The 20,198-nt window shown below is 36.0% G+C and overlaps 1 protein-coding gene across 5 annotated transcripts in view; it reads right to left on the bottom strand.

Annotated features, from left to right (window-relative positions):
- The window catches only part of TCF12 (transcription factor 12), a 413,276-nt gene that overhangs the window by 107,906 nt on the left and 285,172 nt on the right, over positions 1–20,198 (bottom strand). For all 5 annotated transcript variants that reach the window (XM_072615766.1, XM_072615761.1, XM_072615763.1 and 2 more), the window contains one exon: positions 9,714–9,778. In XM_072615766.1, coding sequence (XP_072471867.1) covers positions 9,714–9,778 — 65 coding nt within the window. The remainder of the gene's footprint in view (positions 1–9,713; positions 9,779–20,198) is intronic.

Below are 20,198 nucleotides of genomic sequence, written 5' to 3' on the forward strand. Positions count from 1 at the left end.
AAAAATTCCCTTAACCTCTGGAATAGAAGTCTAATCCTAATTTATATTAAATGAAAACAAAATTTCTCAACATTTTCTTTGATGAATTTAACCACAGGCTCAATGAGAGGGCACAAGAATACAGGTAAAGAAATAACAGCAGAATTCTGGTACACAAAATAGCCTTGGGGGACTTCTTCTGGCTGAAGTGATCACCAGAACTGTCTCTTCAAGGAAGAATGAGCATGCTTCCTTTTCAGGAAACAATGGACATCTAATTTATTATTGTTATTTATCTCTGGCAGAGAGCAGGCTGGACAATTATTGGGAAAAATCCTGATAGATGACATCAGCTGATTTCTGTCCAAACAAGCTCAGGAGGCTCACGAGTTAAAAAAGCATCACTCCTTTCAAAAAAGATGATCTAGGTTCCCAGCAATAAAGCTGTGGATTTGAAAAAAAAATGCTTTGATATAAGGTTTCAGTTGTTGTTTTGCTCAGACTATTTCCTCATAAAACTGAAAAACTTTTGCAATAAAATATAAAACAAACCAGTATCAAAACCTAAACCACAAAATGATGACAAGAGAAAAAAGCATAGAGATTACAGAATATTCTGTCCAAAATTTACCTTGAAATGACTTGCCTTCAACAAAATCCCACAAGGGGCACTAACTATGCCATTAATGTGCATAAAACGTTACTGACATATTGCAAAACTCAGGCTAATTTAATAATGCCTGATGTGCCTTACATCATGTTCAAGATGATGTAATAATATGTTGCTAAATGAGTCACCTCACATTAGCTTCATGGCGATAGCATAACTGATGGGCCATTAAAAAGAAACTGGTGTAGCAATATTACTGGAAACACTGATGGATCATTTTGCAATTGAATTTTTTTTTATTGATCTAATACATGGAGGGTGTAGGGGCCAACATCTTTATTAACAATAGATACAACATTTTAAAAATAGTCACAGTCAAAACTAAGTGAAAAATCCACCTATCATTTCAGCATAAAGTATTTTACACTTTCTTTTTTGTACAGACTGAGTGAAATGTAATTAAGGCCACACAGCATGTGGTTACTTCCAGACCATTATATCTTTCTACAATCATACATTTTGTAGAAAAGTGACTGTCATCAATTAAATTCCTACTTTTTGGATATTTTACAAACTTGAAAATCCAAATATACAACTTCAACTAAATTCATGTTTATAGAACATGTACGCTAAGCTGGGCAACACCAACAGATATGATTACACTTGTCTAAACTGAGTTAACACTGCTCATTTTTCCTTGTTATTTACTTCATATCATCTTTCTGCTATTACCTGATATTCTTTTTTCTCTTAGGTTTTCCTCATCATTTGACCATTAGCCAGACTTTTAATTATATCAAGGAAGAAATAAAATGGACTTTCATATTTCAGAAGATTCACTATATTCTATTTTCATCATCAAAAGCTTCCCAAATGACTCTTAATTTTAATTTTTAGAAAATGTTCATGAGGAATGGTTTCATAGTTAAGAATCAGCATTCTGACCTTGATGGAAAAGATATATTAGGTGTTCCATTTTTCCTGTGATAGTTTTTAAAAGAAATACAGGCTCAATTCCATAGAAGAAAAAAATTCTGAATGGCTAAGTGGTTTCTGGCTAAGTGGTCCACCTTAAAATTTTATACTTCTGCTGAAAATATACATGAGACCATTTAAAAGTGATGCACTTGTGTCATCAATCATTTATATCATATAATTCACTAATTTAAACATGACATGAGTACAATAGAAAATAAATGTATAGATGAATCCTTATAAATACGTACCCAACAAACCTTTCAGAAGAGCTTTAAAAATACGATTTTAGAGCATTAAAAAGAAACCCTGTATGTGTGCATGCAGGCATGGAAACATGTATGTATGATTATTTCCCCTGCATAGACTGCTAGGTGGTAGAGCGGATGTGAAGTAGGGAAAAATTAAATTCAAATCCAGCCTCAAACATTCACTAGCCGTATGATCCTGTGCAAATCACTTAATTCTGTTGGCTTTAGTTTACTCATCTGTAAAATGGGGATAATAATAGCACCTGCCTTGCAGGGATCATATCAGATAATATTTATAAAGCATTCTGCAAACCTTAAAGGGCTATAAAAATGCTAGGCATCACTGTAACTAAACATGTTGTAGAAATTCATATGAAGAACACAGTATATAATACTCTCCTCCACCATCTAAAGATGATGGGAAATTCATCTTCTAATCACTTTTGTCTATCATGGTTAATATTAAAAAAAACAAACAAAAAAACCAGCTCTCCCATCACATATCCAAACCATGGCCAAATCTTGTCATTTTCTTCCTCCACATTTCTTGCTTATATCACCTCCTTTTGATTCACATCATCACCATTCTCATTCAGCTTATCATCATCTCTTGGTCAGACCAACAGCTTCCTAATTGGTTTTCCTGCTTCAAATCTCTCCCTACTCCAATATGTTCCTCCACACAGCTGCCAAAGTAATGTTACCAAAGTATTTCTTTGGTGTCTGGCATACAATGGGCACTTAACAAATGCATATTGACTAAAACATGTTTGACCATGTTTTTCCTTCTTCCCTTCAGTATTTTCAGGATAAATTCTGGTGTTTGTTTTTAAAAAGATCTTCATAACTGGCTTCATCCATGCTATATATTATTTCCCTCTATGTAATCTGAAGTCCTGTTAAATTAGAATTTTTTCTGCTCCTCACATTCAGACACTCCATTACCACACTTTTGTGCTTTTTCACTGGCTGTCTCTCAAGTCTGGAATGCATTTGGACCTCTTCTCCATTTTGTGGAATCCCTGGTTTCTCTAAGACTCAGCTAGTGGGTGAGGGCCTCTTTGCTTTTCCTCTCACAAGATACTCCATCTCCAGAAGCTGGGCATTTTCACTGGCTGTTCCCCATGCCAGGAATGTAGCCCTTCCTCATTTCCATCTCTCGGCTTCCTTCAAGCCATAACTAATACCCCAGCTTTAGGAGAAATCTTTTTCTGTTGATTATGTCTCATTTATCCCGTATATATCTTGCTTGTATATATTTGTTTTCATGTTCATCTCCCCCCTTAGTGTATGAGCTAGCTCCCTGGGAGCAAAGGCTGTCTTTTTACCTTCCTTAGTACAGTCAGGGCTTAGCACAGTGCCTGGTAACAACAAATGCTTAATAAATGTTTGACTGATTGATTACCCCCAAAGTTGGTGACTCTCCTGGAAATTGCATTTATTTATTTTTAAAATACAAGATATTTGTCTACTAAAATAAAAAATTTTTAAAAATAAAATAAAAAACATATTTTAAAGCATACATGATATTTTCCTGAAAAGAGTGCTAACCACTAGGGTGAGTATTAGGAAAGGTGTTATGTAGCAGGTGGCGCTTGAGCTGAGTCTGGGAAGAGCCAGGAATTCCAAGATGCAATAACAAGTATCATTCATATAGCACTTTAAGGTTTGCAAAACACCTTACAAATATCATCTCGTTTGAGCCTCATCACAACTCTGTGAGGTACAGGCTGTTATTTTCCCCATTTTACAGATCAGCAAACTAAGAAAGATAAGGGACTTACCCAGGGGCGTCGAGCTAGTGCTTTGGGCTGGATTTGAATTCTCTATCCAGCAGGGACAGAGCCTGTACAAAGGCAGAGTTCTTAAGAAACAAAATATATGTGTGTGTGTGTGTGTGTGTGTGTGTGTGTGTGTGTGTGTGTGTGTGTGTGTGTGTGTGTGTGTGTGTGTGTGCGCGTGCGTGTCTCATGGGGTACAATGTGTATGGAAATGCAGGCAAAAACAAGACTGTGAATTGCTTTAAATGCTTAATACCAAAGTTGACATTTTCTCTTACAGGCCATAGGGAGTCACTACAACTTCTGGATTAGGGATAATGAATAGTCTGTCTTGTGCTTCAGAAATATCAGCAGAAAAAAATTGCAAAGCTATTCCAACAGACCAGGTGGGAGGGCATGAGGGTCTGAACAAGAGTGCTTGTGGTGAGTAGAAAGAAGGGGACAGATACAAGAGATGCAGTCCTGCTAGAAATGATAAGACTTTGCCACTGGTTGGAGATGGTGTGTGAGGTAGAGGGAAGAGCTGAGGATGCCTCTCTGGTTGACATATGGCCTTAGAAAATATATATATTTTTTAAATTTACTGTATAAAGTCTGTAATAAAAGACTACAGCCTTTTCAGCCCAAGTGCTTCTTAGAAAGGCAGTCTCCTTTTCAATTTTATAGTGTACATGAATATGGAAACATCTAATTACATATCAGTTTTAAATTCAATTTCACATGCTGTCTATTCTTGCTTATGAACACTAATGGAGAACGATGATGTACAGTTTTCAAAAAGGCAAACAAAATAAAAATTCACTTCCTTTAATACAATGGATGGCACGTGATAGAAGGCCTCCAGAAACATGATGATTGAGACTGGAAGGAAAGAGACCCTGATAGCATATAATATTAAAGTCTCCCTAACTGAAGGCACTGTAATCATTCCTGGCATCTAGGTCAGCATAGTAAATGGAGTGCTGGGCTTGGAGTTCAAGTCTAACCTTAAATACTTATTAGCTGAGTGACACTGGGTTGGTCACTTAGCCTCGTGATCTATGTTGCTCATCTGTAAAATGAGAGAGAAGGCTTCTAAGATCTCTTCAACCTATACTCCTGTAGGTACATGACAACCTTGACACGACACTTTCAATTCTGCCACTTACTGATGGTACTGGGTCAGGAGAATTATAAGAAAATTCTTATACAGGTATAGATTGGACTAGGCATTTTAGGCCCCTTCCTCAGATTCTTCAATTTAATCCAATACAATTAAGGAGCTCATTTACTGGAATCTGAAACAAACCTTCTGATTCCCAAGAACTCAAAGTCATTTTTCTCAGACAACATATGATTAACTCTGCCTCTCTTATACAGAATTTCAGTGTATGGTCTCTGTACTTTCCAAATCAGGTCACTGACATAAAGCCAAGTAATGAGCAAGGTACAGTTTCTAAAATTAATATCAATTTTAGAATTACTTAAATATTATAGACAGTGACTAATTTGGAAAACACATTTACCATTTTCTTATTTACTCTGATCTAAATAGCAGAAGCACAAAATTCCACAGCTTTGTGTTGTTTTTTAATACTGCAGTTGTTTGTCAGTTGGAATATCAATGAGAGCTTAGTAGTACAGACATAAATAAGGCTTTGTTTGTAACATCTGTGGAATAGAAAAGGAGAAATCCCAGGATGTCACTTTCTTAGCTAGGAGAGGCTGTATTGTGCCCCTTCCAGTCCAGGTAAAGACTAGTACTTGTGCCAACTCGATTGTTAACATATAAAAGTTCCTTGGTGATATAATAAGGTTCCACATAATAAATGAGGCACTGATAAAACAAGAATATTCACTAGAAGGAAATAAACATTTATTAAATACCTACTATGTGCCAAGCATTTTATAAATATTACCTTGTTTGATCTTTGCAACCACCCTAGGAGGCAGATGCTATTATTATCCCCCATTTTCCAGCTGAGGAAACTGAAGCAAACAGAGGTTAAGTAACTTGGGAAGAAGTCACACCATTAACGTCTGAGGCTGGGTTTGAATCTAGGTCTTCCTGACTTTAGACCCAGAGCTCTGTGCACAATGGCACACCTAACTTCCTCACTGAAAAAAAAAAGTTTTCATATGAAAAGCCATGCTACTAGCGTTTTTTGGTAAACTTTTATTCATGAGAAAAGGGAAGAAAAAAATCAAAACAATGTCTGAACATAAAATTATCAAAATGATCTCATTTGTTTCTATGTGGATACAATAGAGGTCTCAAAGTAGCTAAACGAACGGACAACAGATTGTTAAGAAATTAAGAGAGAAAGTACCATATATTTTTATCAATAAGAAAACTGACAAACTCTTTAACAGAAAGAGCATTGTTCAGTACAGTATGATTTTCATATGCGCATTAAATTATTATTGAATAAATTTAATGCCATGGAAATAAGCATATTTCTACATTAAAGAAATCTAATAGTACAGCCAATAAAAAATAAATTTTTCTGCTTGGCTTTCACAGTGATTTCTGTTTGTGGTGAGATTTGGACATGTTTAATGACATCTTAAGCAAGTAAAGATGAGTAGCAAAAAAAAGGTGATTATGGATGGGAAGGAAATATGGATATGGCTATCAGTTTTGTAGGCTAGTGGATATTTTGTTGCATATAAACACTTTTTCAATAGCCATAATCAGATCTTGTTTACATGTTGTGATACAGTGAACAGCTGAGATCCATGTTATCCCTAAGTCTCATTTTGTCCTATAAATTCAACCCATTCTCCCACTTTTTATCAGTCAAAATTCATTGATTTAAATGTTATTTATTTTTAATTGGAGGTGTTAATGAACAAATATTCTCATGATAAGAGACTGTTATTCTAGTCCATAAACTCCTAAATAACTAAAGGCTGACATAATTTTTGATTACTAGGTGGCACTCTATGTGGGGCTAACTCTCCAACTTAGCATTCTCAGATTGTAGCTTGGATACTCAAGGGATAACTATTACTTCCTCAGGTTCAATGGTATTCTTTAGATCTGTACTCCTAAACTTACAGGTCATGAATGCCCACTGGTATGCTTACCTTTAAGAGTCATCCAGCAGTCACAAGTAGCTCAAAGTAAATACAATTACTATTATACTATAGTAAGAATAGTAGCTACACAACATTCCTCCCACAAACTTGGGGCTCACTCCCCTACAAATATAGTTTCAATGGGAAGAGTGAGTACATATTTAGAACTCGTAGTGAACCATAAAAGTAGGAAACATACATGGCCAAGCTAACTCATGCCTCATATTGTCACGTGTCAATGTCCTTTCTTTTTCCCTGGGCCCACATTTCTGCTGCATAGACTTCTCATCTGAGCTCTCTGCCAGCTCCTCTCTGCAGCTTAACCTCCAAATGACAGGGAATTTGAATACATAGCTGGATTTCTGCTCTGATACCAAAGGTCACATCCATTGAAGATGCTTCCTGTCCTGCCCAATCCCTTCCTCTCTGTTCCCTACTGAATGTAATATCTTTTCCTCAAGGAATGCAAAATGCTGAGATTGAGGAAGGTGAGGGGATAGGAGGATTATTTCTCCTTCCCTAGAAGCCCTATGACAGAGGTGCAGAGGTCACACTCCACAAAATTGCTTCTTGTCTCAACTCTCTCAATTGTCTTTCAGACCTGGAAAGACTTTTTTAAGAGCCACTAGAGGCATGGCAAATCATTAGCTATCCAACGATAGTCTTCCCCTTACATTTCATTAGGGAGAACAATTTGTAAAGGAATAAGAGAGTGTAGACGGATTTCTGTACTTCATTTAACACATTAACACCTAAACTCTCTGTTACTTCCCCCATTCTGTGACTTCATTAACTAGGTTGGGAAATGGGGGAATAAGTTGGTCAGTGACTAACAACACCACCTGCCAAATGCGGTCTGTCATTTATATTAGACTCAAAGATAGAATCTTAATGAAAACTAAATTCTGTCTCAAGAGGTAAAAAGCTTCACCATTATTCTAGGCTTAAACAGGTAAATAACTTTACTTATTTGAAACTGCTCAAAAAAGAGTATATAAAATGAGATTTCATTGCCATTTTATATTTTTACATAAGTGAAGAAATTTTTGCCATATGCAAACACATACATATACACACAAATTGCTGCTAGCTATAAATACAAATTCAGGTTTCATAAGAACTCTAAAAGAAAAATAGCCTTAAGGCTTAAAAGCAAGGTGTTCCTACCCTAAGGGTAATCAAAGATATATTACATTGCCAGCACAGGTCTGCAGTTTGTATGGTACTTCATGTTTAAGATGTTTTTAAATATCATTTTTATTAGTTATTTTTCCCAAGATTCCATAAGGGTCTTTAATCTGTTTTGCAAAGGTGAAGAAAATATGACAAGTTAAATGATCTGTAAAACTCACACACTGGGAGACAGATGATGGTTAGATTAAAAATCAGGTCTGGGATCACTAGTTCATGGCTTAACCCAGGTAGTAAAGACATTCACTTACTGAATTCAAATTCATATTATGGAATTCAATTAAGTGATGGGGGTCTCAAATCGACTACAAATCACAGAAATACCCCATAACGCTGCACAAATAGCAATTTCTGTTCAAATCTGACCAGGGCAGAGGAGTTGAAGTTTTATTGTTAGCAGATATTACTAGAAATGTTGAGAAAAGCTGGTAGATGTTTAGCTCAAAAGCTTATTATTTCAACTTGAGAGATTCAAAGGTCCTAAAAGGGAAGGCTCTGAGTCCTACTGCTGCTCTTCTCATGAGGTATTGTGACCAGGTCGGTAACAGAAATGCTCTGTCCTTATGAAAGAAAAATGGCAAAAACTAAAACCAAACCACTGACCTACTTGACAGGAAACGACTACTCCATTAAGCATTAAGGAATCATCATAAATCATAAACTTATCAAAACCCTAAAACTGATAAAGAAAATTGTACATCAAATTCAGAAAATTCTTTTTACTCCTATAACAAATTCATATTTGTGCATACTGAGAAGTTCACAGTACATTGGAAAGAATACTAGTTTTAGAATCAAAGGACTTACATCTAAAGGCTAGGTCTCACTCACTAGTTATATGGCTGCAGTCAGAAAAGGTAAAGTGCAGTCCACTTTACCTCTATGTTTTCTTTGTAAAATGAGGGCAATGGACTAGACAACTTCTAAGATCACTTCCAGTTCTAAATCTATAATCCTGAAAGAAATCAAGATAGATTACAGATAATCTATATTAATTAATTAATTAATAGATAAATCAAGATAAAGAAAATGAAGCAGCTGACCCTCCCCCTGCCCCCCCCCCAAGTTCATATTCTCTCATTTTTTTTTTTTTACTTTGGGTTTGAATTTTACAGAAATCTTTCTGCAGAACAGCTCTCAGCATATTCAGTGCTAGCAAATGTTTTCTTAGAGGAGTAACACAGGAAGTAGTAGAGAGTAGTAAGATGTTGTAAGAATTAAATGAGATAATATTAGTAAAGGGTTTAGGCTTAATACATTGCCAAGACCATAGCAGCCATTTAATAAATACTTATTAGAAGAAAAAAAGATGGATCCTGTGCATAAAGACAGCTCTAAGGAACATGGGTGGATCCAATACATATTTCTCAAGTCAAATAGAACACTTAGATGCTCTACATTCTTGGAAACTATTTGCAAGGCTGAAATAAAAATATCTGAGATTACAGACTTCACTTCATAAGCAAGCATTTCACATTTTGTACCAATAAGTAGTGGTTTAGTGTGGCAGAAAGCAAAGACTGAAATGTAAGGGCCACATTTCGAGGAAAAAAAGGTACAAGTTCCAGGAAACAGGGAAACTGGAATTAGTGGAATTAATGTCAAGGTAGAACTCTAAAAATTCTATGAAGATAGAAAGAGGAGAGGGAGCCTCTTGAGCTAGAAGAGAGTTCTTTCAGCATAGAGAGCAGCATTAAAGAAACTGTGCTTAATTGCTAAATAACAACCACATTCAGCCATAAATTAAATAAGAAAAGAATAAAGAAATAAATTGGATAAACCTCTACTTCCTTCACTATTAAAGCCTTTATTTATCCACAGGGGGAAAAAATCATCCCACTTCCTTCTTGTATTCACTAAACTTACTTGACAGCCTGGTAATCCCGTGTCTCTGCTGTACAGAGGAAATGAGCCTCTCTCTGACGTTTTTCCTATAAAACAAAAGAAAATAATTTGATACAAAAACATATCATTGATTGCCAGACAATGAAGTCAATCTCTTGGTACAGTTGCTATACCTATTTTTGGATTTGGGAATAGAAAAGGCAGATAGGAAGCAAGAGAGTAAAAAAATAAAAAAGCAACAGTAAAGAACTAAGACCTAGGAATCATTCAAGTCATATTAAGAATTGTGTCCTTATTTTCTATAAAATTTCCCCCATTTTAAATTTACTGTATCACGGTGAAATTAAAAAGTAAAATGGATCCCCTTGTCTTACTCTCCAAGAAAAACATCATCCAAAATATTTGTTTGATCAGATAACAAGAGAAAGTAGTTATTAGAAAGATCCTGTAAGTCTAAATTTCTTCAAGGAATTGATATAAATAACGTGTTAACAAATTCTAATTAAATGTGCCATGTTCCAAGATGAAGCTTTAAGGGGAGAGTGACAATGTTTGAAAGGATTCCTTGGAGGATTTTTTTAAATCTGGGAAATTCATGTAAAGGACTTCAAGTATGTCTTGATTTTTAAAAAAATATTATCATGAACTTAAAAATATCAAGAAACACGAATGTTTCCTTATACAAAGTATAGAAAAGAAGATTGTATATTAAGCTGAAAATCTATTATAAACATCTGACATTTTAAAAATATATATTAAATTTTGACAATTCTAGCACTGTTCTATTTGTCTCTATTTTCTTGTGAATTTACTTCTGTTTTCCTTAGTTGATGCTATTTTCTTTCTTTTTTTTGTATTTTTTAAAAGTTGCATTTAAAATAAAAACAAATTTGGTTTATATGCATAATATACATACATAATTAAATGTATATGCATAATATACATATATACACATATATATATATTCACCAGTCTTTGGCTCTATACCTCCAATTTCTATCCACCATAGGTCACAAAATCATGAGTCCACTTCCTAGTAGATCACATCAAAATTGATGGGAAACCTTTCTGGAAACAAAAGATGTTAGACCAGAAAGGTAGGAAAAAGATATGAGAACTGTAAGGACAAATGCCAAGTTTGGATCAGTGAAAGAAAGGTAATTACTGAGTGAAAACAAAGGAGAGCCCTACATTTGGGTTTCTAATGTTGGAGATGCAGAAAACATAGCAAAATTAAATTCATTTGTGAGATGCTAAAAGTCACTCTCAGTAAATGGTTTAAATTTAAAGAAAATGCTGCCTTTTATAACTAACAGTTTGGTACTCCTGTCTCACATAATTAATTACTTGGCAGCACAGAATTGGGAATGCTATTGAACTACATTAACATTTCAAACAAATACCACTCTGCCATTCACTAAAAAATAAAAAAGCAGCCAGAATGCGATGAAGTGCCAGAAATACCCTGAACTATATACCAGAATCTATCACCAATTTTTAAATGTTTCAGTCATTTCATCCTTCCTGACCTTCTTCTCATCCACAAATTTTCTTTTCTGTCTGATATACTCTACCAGTAACAAAACTAAAGGACAAATTAAGAGTTAAAAAAAAAATCTGTTTTGCATCTTCTCACTGAGCTATATGAGTCAAAACTCTTGCTATACTGAAGGGGACAAAGGAACAAGTAAAAGATACCCAAACTTTTTCCTTACTGAGTCAAAGTTTTCAAACTGCAGTCAACTTCTGGTTGTCTACAAGGGCATAACCACTTTAAGGGTAAAATTACAGTATATACTTATTTCATATAATCACTGAAGATTAAAGTGGAAAAGGATCTTGCAGATCAATTCCAAAATGACTTCATTTTACATTTCTAAGTCAATAGTAGTGACTTATAGTAGTAGTCAAATAGCAGGGAAATCAAATTAATTTTTAGTCATAAATTATATTATTATCAGGAAAGTAAGTCTCATGAAAAATAAAAATTTGTAATTATATGCAATACTGCAAACTTCTAGAAAAACTACCAAGACAAATTTTTTTTCTCTGCAAAGGTCAAAATATCTATTTTACTTTAAAAAAATAAATTGTTTTGAAATGTTAATACACTACTCTATTTGCATCATTAATTTATTGGAAAGATGGCTCTTTTCTTATACACTATAAAAGTTTTCATTTCAGTGGATGAGAGGTGTTACTTAACTGTGAAATTTATCAGACCTCTATCTTTCTAAGCTACTTTTTACAAAATTGCTTTCACTAATTAATGTCATTAAGATAAATTTAATAAGTTATCAGTTAAATCTCAGATGTTTGATAAGAAACATGAAAATCTGGCACTATACCATAGGTTTCGCATATTTTACTCACCAGTGTCAGAACACAGATTTGCATTAATGTCAGAACATAAAATCATTATCAAAACTGTTAAGGTTTAGTTAACTGGGCAGTTAATGCTGGATGGATTGAACATATTAAGACATATCAAAAAGACAAAATTGTTTTTGCATTTAAAATATAACATGCTAAAAAAACTTAACTGCTAATATATAGGGACAGACTTTAATTAAAACCACAAAATAATTTCATCATTTAAAATTTTTCCAACCAAAGAAACCAAAGAAAAAATATTTCCAAATTCAGGGGGCTTTTGTCCTTACTTCAATGCAACTCAGCATGTATTTATCCAGGGTCTCCTATGAGTTTAGCACCATCTTAGGCACCACGTTAAGTATAAAAAAGGTAAATGATATAGTCTATGCCCCTAGAAAGTTTGGTGAGAAGATAGAACATGTACATGAACAAAAGAACATAAACTTACATGTAATAAAATAATATACTGAATAGATTCAAATGACAAGAACTTATGATAGAGACACCATTGCCAGTGGCCAAGAAAGGCAGAGACTGATACAGGGTGCAACTACGAGCTCTCAAGAAGAAGAGACAAGGCTTGAAGTCGGCCTTAAAAAATGGTAGGAAATGGATCCAGCAGTGGGAACAAAGACATGATTACGTGCACAGAAGTAAGAATGAACAGTGTGTTCAAGATACAGGAAGGAAACTAAAGGAACTAGAGCTTGGGTTTGGCACTAGTGAAAAACATGGTTGAATAGGAAGTTTGTGAATAAATCCAGGAAAGATTAAAAATAGCGTTTACCTGGATTTTAAGCAAAATGTCAGAAAAATATTTCATGATACTTTGGTGGACAAAATGGCAAGATCTGATGGGTTTAGTGAATATATAATGGGACAGATTTAAAAGTGGTCTAACTGACACATTCAAAGAGCAACCATCCATGGCTATATGTCAACTGGGAATGAAATCTTTAGTGGAAGGTTCTAAGGTTTCTGTGCTTGTTTCAACATTTTTATCAACAATCACAGATAGAAAGATGACATTCACATTGAATTTGAAATTTTCATAAAGCTAGAAAAAAAGGATAGCTGATATAGTGGTTCCAAAAAACACCTCAGACTGGAAAACTGGACTGAACCTAATAAAATGTAATTTAATAGGGATAAATGTAAAGTGTAATACCTGGGTTCAAGAAGTTAATTTCACAAGTACACGAAGGGGAAGGTATGATTAGATAACAGTTTGAAAAAGCTGTAGGGGTTATAATGGACTATAAGTTCAATAAATCAACAGTGTATTAAGGTAGTCAAAAAAGCCAATGCAAACTTAAGTTGTGTTAAAAGAAACGTAACATCCAGGGTTAGAGGTGATAATGCTACTGTACTCATCCCTAGTTAGACTATGTCTAGAATTCTGAGTTCAGTCCTGGGTACCACATTTTAAAAAGGAGAATGACAAGCTGAAAGGCTTATCAATGTCTATCAGAAAGCTTATTGATAAGCAGGATATTAATACGTCCATGCCATATGAAGACTGGTTGAAGGAATTTTTAAAAAGAACTTAAGTTCCTTGAAGGCAGGGGTAATTTTATTTTTGTCTTCATACCATGATTGACACATTGCTGGTGCTTAATAAATGATTACTGAATTGAATAAATGGAGGATTTAACCTGGAGAAGATATGGCTCAGAGAGGAACATGATACCCAAGTACCTAAAAGACAGGCATATGGAAGAAGGATTAAACTTATTATGTTTGAACTAGAGGGTGTAACTAGCAGTGTTAGGGGGAAGGGGTATTTGTTTGCTATAAGGAAAAACTTCCTAATTATTAAAGCTACCCTCAGGAGGTAATTGAAGGTCTCTAAACAAAGGTTGTATTACCACAAGCTAAGAATGTTGTAAAAAGGTTTGTTGCTCAGGTACAGGTTAGACTCACTAGATGACCACTCAGGTCCCTGGGATTCTGAGACCATAGGAAGAGAATCAGGACTTCATCTGATAGGCAAAGGGAAGCCACTCCAAAAAGGAAAGGCTCTGGCAACTGTCAACTCCAGAAACATTGTGCTTAATATTCATTTTCTCGAATTATTAGTTAAACATCCAAAGATAAAACAATAGGCATGTAGTATCCCTCAAATAGCTACAACGTCTATAAGAAGATCATTACAGAGATTCCATTAGAATACACTAGTTAAACAAGAGCATTTCATTCAAGGGGAAGTGAAAGAAAAAAGCTACACATTTTTCTGCTGAAGCAATCTGCCTATGAGCCATCAGGCATAAGCAAATAAAATACCTTGTATGCAAAATTATTTGAAGTAGCATGAATTATGTAGTTCATGTTAACCAAACTCAAGCATTTTCCTCCCTGAAAATGAGAATTATATAGGAAATGATAAACAACTTTGGCTAAATCACAAAGATCGTCTTTAAAACAAATGCTCAAAAAACACTAAATCACACAATTAGTTTACAATAGCTCACTACCTGAAAGGGGGTTGGAGAGGGAAACAATGGCATTGTTTATTGTTAAGGCTAGAGGGGAGTTGTAATCACAAGAGGGGAGCTGTAGTCACAAACAGGCCAGACAAGCTGGCCTCCATGATCCTGCCAACTTTGACACTTTGTGACTCCAACAAGAAACACACGCCGCAGATTCTTCCAGAAAGGTTATGTACTGTTAGATGCCTCCAACAAGCACGCATAGGCAATAAACACACAACAAGCACCATCACCATTCCTCAGCCTAAGGCCTGTTTATAACTCAGCCCACAGTCAATAGAAAAGTTTTCTTTTTCCTACATATGCATAACTATTGGTATATGTACTTGGATACAGAAAGCCCTTGGACTGCAGATGAAAAAAAAAATCTCTCTACATTTGATTCATGATCTGGTGAGATTCAATATCCTTTAATATGCCAACTAAAAGGGGTGTGTGTGTGTGTGTCTGTGTCTGTGTGTGTCTGTGTGTGTGTGTGTGTGTGACAAGTTTCACTTACTTTAATGTGCCTAAAGGAAATATGGTGAAAAGTGAAATTCAGGCCTCAGAATTTAATATAAACATTCTAAAGTTTCTATATTGCATCTCAAATTTGTCCCCATTACCCACAAAAAACTCCAAACTCAAATGTATATACTAAATGCTTTACTTTTGAATCACAGATTCTGATCCTATATCTTCTTTACAAAAAAAATAGTCAATCAATGAATTTTACTTATCTTTATGATCTTTAAGATTTATTCCCTATAAATAGGTGATTCTCAATTGGTAGATCCTTCTTGTTCATTATTTGTGTTCTGTTCCCTTACCTGGTGTGGACTACCTCAAAGCTTGAAATCCTACTTTACCTATTAAATAAAATTCTAATAAAAATTAATCTTAATATATAGGGAACCTAGAAGTTATTGGACATAATTTTTGTTAGGGAAGTTGTGTATGGTTATTGTTTCTCAGGAAAACTTACAGTATATGTTTCTCAGGAAAAAAATCATATACACACATATAGCAACAAGAAGGAGTATACAATAGTAGATAGAGGGCTGGTCTTTGAATCAAATGGATTTAAATCTGGACTCTGATGCTTGTTAGTTATGAAGCCCAGATAAATCATTAACCTCTCAATGGAGTACCTAAATAACTATGTTAAGAGATTATATATTAAAGAGCAGTTGTGCATATATATATATGTATATGTATGTATGGAGACTAAGTTTCTAAATTGCTTTACTCATGAAATCACAAGTCATCCATGAAAACACAAATCCAGACCATAACGTATTTGTGTGCATATCTTTATGTTTATATGTATATTATGCACATACATATACATACATGATATGTTATAATACTTCAATCACTTTGCTTTCCCCACCATCATATAGGCTCGAACCTCATTCCCTCACTGCCTACTGGGCATGAGCCTAGGAAATTCAAACCAATTTAAATATTAGCCTAATTGGAAAATAATTTTTAAAAAATGTAAGTAATTTTAAAAAAAGTTACATTAATGAAGCTGCTTAAGGTTTATACAGTCTGTGACCTAGGTCACTAGTCATGTGATCATGATAAAAAACGGAAGCTCAAAGACGTTAAATGACCAATGGACACACAGCTTGTAATAGCAGAGTTACTTAGACTCAAAAGCAAGTATTCTGACTCCATGTCCCTGGTTCTTTCTGATGTACTAGGATGCCTTTCAAGACTGTTGTCACAATCACACAATGTAATCCAAACTCAGCACTGTAGTGTGTATTCTTCACTCTCCTGGATCACCTGCGCCTGTACTTTCCTCCAAGAGAACTGAGATTGTCATAAGGTGATTACATGACTGAGAGCCTGATGTCCCTTTTAAATCTGACCCTATGATGTAGACAATGTTTTACATGTACTATCACTTCTGAGTATCTAATAGAACTCCAGTCCTGTTTCACAGGAGTTAATAAATCTAGGGGCCTGAAATTTCATCTCATACAAGGAGTCAATTGATATCATGATCCCTGCCCTAAACTTTGAGAGGCTCAATGCTGGACCATCCATCTAAACCTGGGGTGGGCTATATATTGGCTTCATTTAAACTGGGGCAGATCTCTCAGGGGACATATCAGCTTAGAAATGGTCTTCCCCATCCTGTACCAATATATAGCTCTATACTTCCACAATGGAGTAAGAAAATTCTCTCCGTGAAGCCACAATGACCCACCATCCCATGGGAAAGTGTTTTATTTTTCAAAAAAGGTGATCTTTTAATGTAGATTCTTGAAATCTGAAGCACATATTTTAAAAATTGACCTTTCAGCAGAGGTGGTCTCAAAGATGGGTTTTACTATCCCCCATTCAAAATACACTCAATCACAGGGGCTTTTCAATTGGTTTCAATTCTAGATCCAGACTAATCCCTTGCCAGGGGCTGTCAGAGCTAGCTCACAGCACAGCTGCAGTGTGTTAAGCAAGAAGAGAAGGGGATAGAAGTAGGGGGTGAGTGGAGAGGCGTGGTTACCAACCCCTGAAACAAATAGCGGCTGCTTACTGCCCAGTGCACGAGTCAGTCAAATTATCAGATCTGGCAGCAGCTTTTCAGTCTGAACCTCTACTCCAAATTGAGTTAACATCTCTGGAATTCAATTGGTCCCTGTGTCTTGGTCTTAGTTTGTGATTTGAACCCTGAGCACTTTGGCTTCAAAGCTGATTTTTCTCCCCCTGGAGCAGGAATTTTGCTTGCCTGATTTCCTAACCTCACCAGTGATTATCTCTTTAGGACGGGAAAATCTGGACAAAGTCTACTCAGCAATATGATTGAGATTTCTAGTTAGTTGTCCTTTGTGAAAAAAGCTTCTAGCAGACACAGAGGGTCACTTGGCAGCTGACCAGACTCAGGAACTCCACTCTCCTAAAAGAGACTCCTGACCTTCTTGCTTTCTAGTTCATGCCAGATTGCTCGTAAGATTTCTTTGAACACTTCCAGGAATTTTAGTCAGACCATGCCAAAGTGGCCTTCACATTGTTAGGAAGTCATTTAACCAGTTTCTTTACCTCCAAAATGAGAGGGTTGAACTAAAATAGTTCTGAGGTCTTCTCAGTTCTAAATCTATGATCCTATGATCTTATAATCCATCTGACTGTCTCAAATAATGCCAATAGTTATTCACCCACCTAAAGAATGATTCTCTCTGGGACTGACCTGTCACTAACAAAGAACAATTCTTTATGTTCCAGGAGGGAAGTAACCAAGTTCCTTACCTCAAACATTATCCAATTGTTCTCTATCATGATAGCGATTAAATAGCTGATCTAGCAGCCAACCTTTCCCTATGGGGGCTCTTGTTTTATATCAGTATCCTGTTTTGTCCTCTAGGGTTATACAGCCGAATCCCTCCCCATGAGAAAGCCCTTTAAATTATTTGAAAGAAGCTATCAAGTTCCTCCTAAGTTCTCTTATTCCAGGTTAAATATCTACATTTCCTTCAAATTTTTCCTTCGCTATCTTGGTTGGCCTTTTCACTTCAGGTTGGATTCATTTCTGGTTGTCAATGCCCTCACTTAAAATGTAATACCCACAAGTGCACACTCTCAGAGTGTTTTACTATCCAATCACCAGATGAGGTTTCTTGCTAAGTCTGCAGAAGAAATGACTAGATGAGGGGACTTTTAAAAATATATTATACACGATTTAGAATTTATTAAACAGTAGTTTTTAAAAGGAGGTCCAATTTTATTACACCTACTGCAAATAGCACTACTGAGGCTATGACAACAACACCCATCTATAGACAAGAGCACTCTCAATTCGATACCAGATTTTGAAGACATTTTCAGTGGTACAGAAATGAACAATATTTCTTTCATTTTCTGTTCAACTAAGTGATTGATTGACCACTCCTGGCTTTCTCCATCCTACCGAGTAGAATCTATCTTTGGAAATTCTTGTGTTCCAAGAGTCAACAGAGTCAAGCCAGCATAAGAGATTTATCTAGCAGTCAACCTTTCCCTACGGGGGCTCTTGTTTTAAGTATGTATATGAAAGAAAAGAAACTCATATCCAGAATTATATCAGTATCCTGTTTTTTCCCCTAGGGTTATACAGCCGAATCCTTCCCCATGAGAAGGCCCATTAAACTATTTGAAAGAAGCTATCAAGTTCCTCCTAAGTTCTCTTATTTCCAGGTTAAATATCTATATTTCCTTCAAACTTTTCCTTTGATATCTTGGTTGGTCTTTTCACTCCAGGTTGGATTCATTTCTGGTTATCAATACCCCCACTTAAAATAGAACGCCCACAACTGCACACTCTCATTGTGTTTTACTATACTGAGCTCCTCGCAACTATGACTTTACTTGAAGTGGAGACTCTATGTCTGTTTCAAGAATTACACAAAATGATAAAGTTGGGTCTGATCTGCATTACTGGATCAAATACCCAGGTCAATGAGATGACAGATCAACTGAAATACTGAAAGAGAACACATTAGTTTTGATATATATATTTTTGAAGTAAATGCTACATTATTGACTCATGTGAAGTTTGTGATCACCAAACACCTCTGCATCTCTCTCAGATGAATACTATTAAAAGCTGTATGTTTCTCTGCCACTTACTAACTTGGGAAACTCCCTACGTCTCACTTTCCTAATCTGTAAAATGAGAGGGGGGCAGAGCCAAGATGGTGGAGTAGAAAGACGCACATACTCTACCTCTTCTCCCACAGCCCATAAAATACCCATAAAGAATGATTCTCAAAAAATTCTAGAGTAGGAGAAGCCACAGAATGATGGAGTGAAGGAGATTTTCAGCCCAGGGTGACCTGGAAGGCCTGTCGTGCTGGATGCAAAGTGGAGCACAGCCCAGCCTTGCCTGCATGGCACCAGGAGGAGCAGGACCAGAGCAGGCCTCAGGGGCAGAATCCCCAGCAGCAGTGGTGGTTCTCGGATCCTTCAACCCAAAGGCAGCTTCAAAGGTCAGTGGGAAGGCTTTTTCAGCTGGGCGTGAAGGGAGCAGGGTTCCCTCCTAGCTCCGGCCCCAGACGATGGCAGAGGCAGCAGCTAGCATCCATTTTTGGAGCCTCCAGCTTAAAGCACCTGGGAGAATTGAGCAGCTGATCTGAATCTCAGCCCTGAGTGCTCACATGGTGAAACTGGAGGCAGTTGTGGAGAGGGAATTCTACTACTCACAGATTCTGGGCAGAAAAGTTTCTGGTTGCTCCCAGACCAGTATGCAGGCTTGACTGTGCCACCTTGGAGGAACTGAGATCTTATAGGTCTCCGGAGTATACCCTACTCTTGACAAAGGACCCAAAATTCAAGTAATTGGTTGGAAAAAAGCCCAAAAAAGGGAAAAAAAATAAGACTATAGAAGATTACTTTCCTGGTGAACAGATATTTTCTCCCATCCTTTTGGATGAGGAAGAACAATGCTTACCATTAGGGGAAGACATAAAAGTTAAGGCTTTTGTATCCCAAACATCTAAAATAAATATGCAATGGTCTCAGGCCATGGAAGAGCTCAAAAAGGATCTTGAAAATCAAGTAAGAGAGGTGGAGGAAAAATTGGGAAGAGAAATGTAAAATGACAGGATTGGGTTACTCTCTATGGTCTTTCCTGTTCTATGTCTCATGCCCCAATAGTTTTACAATTGACTTCTTGAAC

The sequence above is a fragment of the Notamacropus eugenii genome, chromosome 1, assembly GCF_028372415.1.
Source record: "Notamacropus eugenii isolate mMacEug1 chromosome 1, mMacEug1.pri_v2, whole genome shotgun sequence".
Taxonomy (NCBI): domain Eukaryota; kingdom Metazoa; phylum Chordata; class Mammalia; order Diprotodontia; family Macropodidae; genus Notamacropus; species Notamacropus eugenii.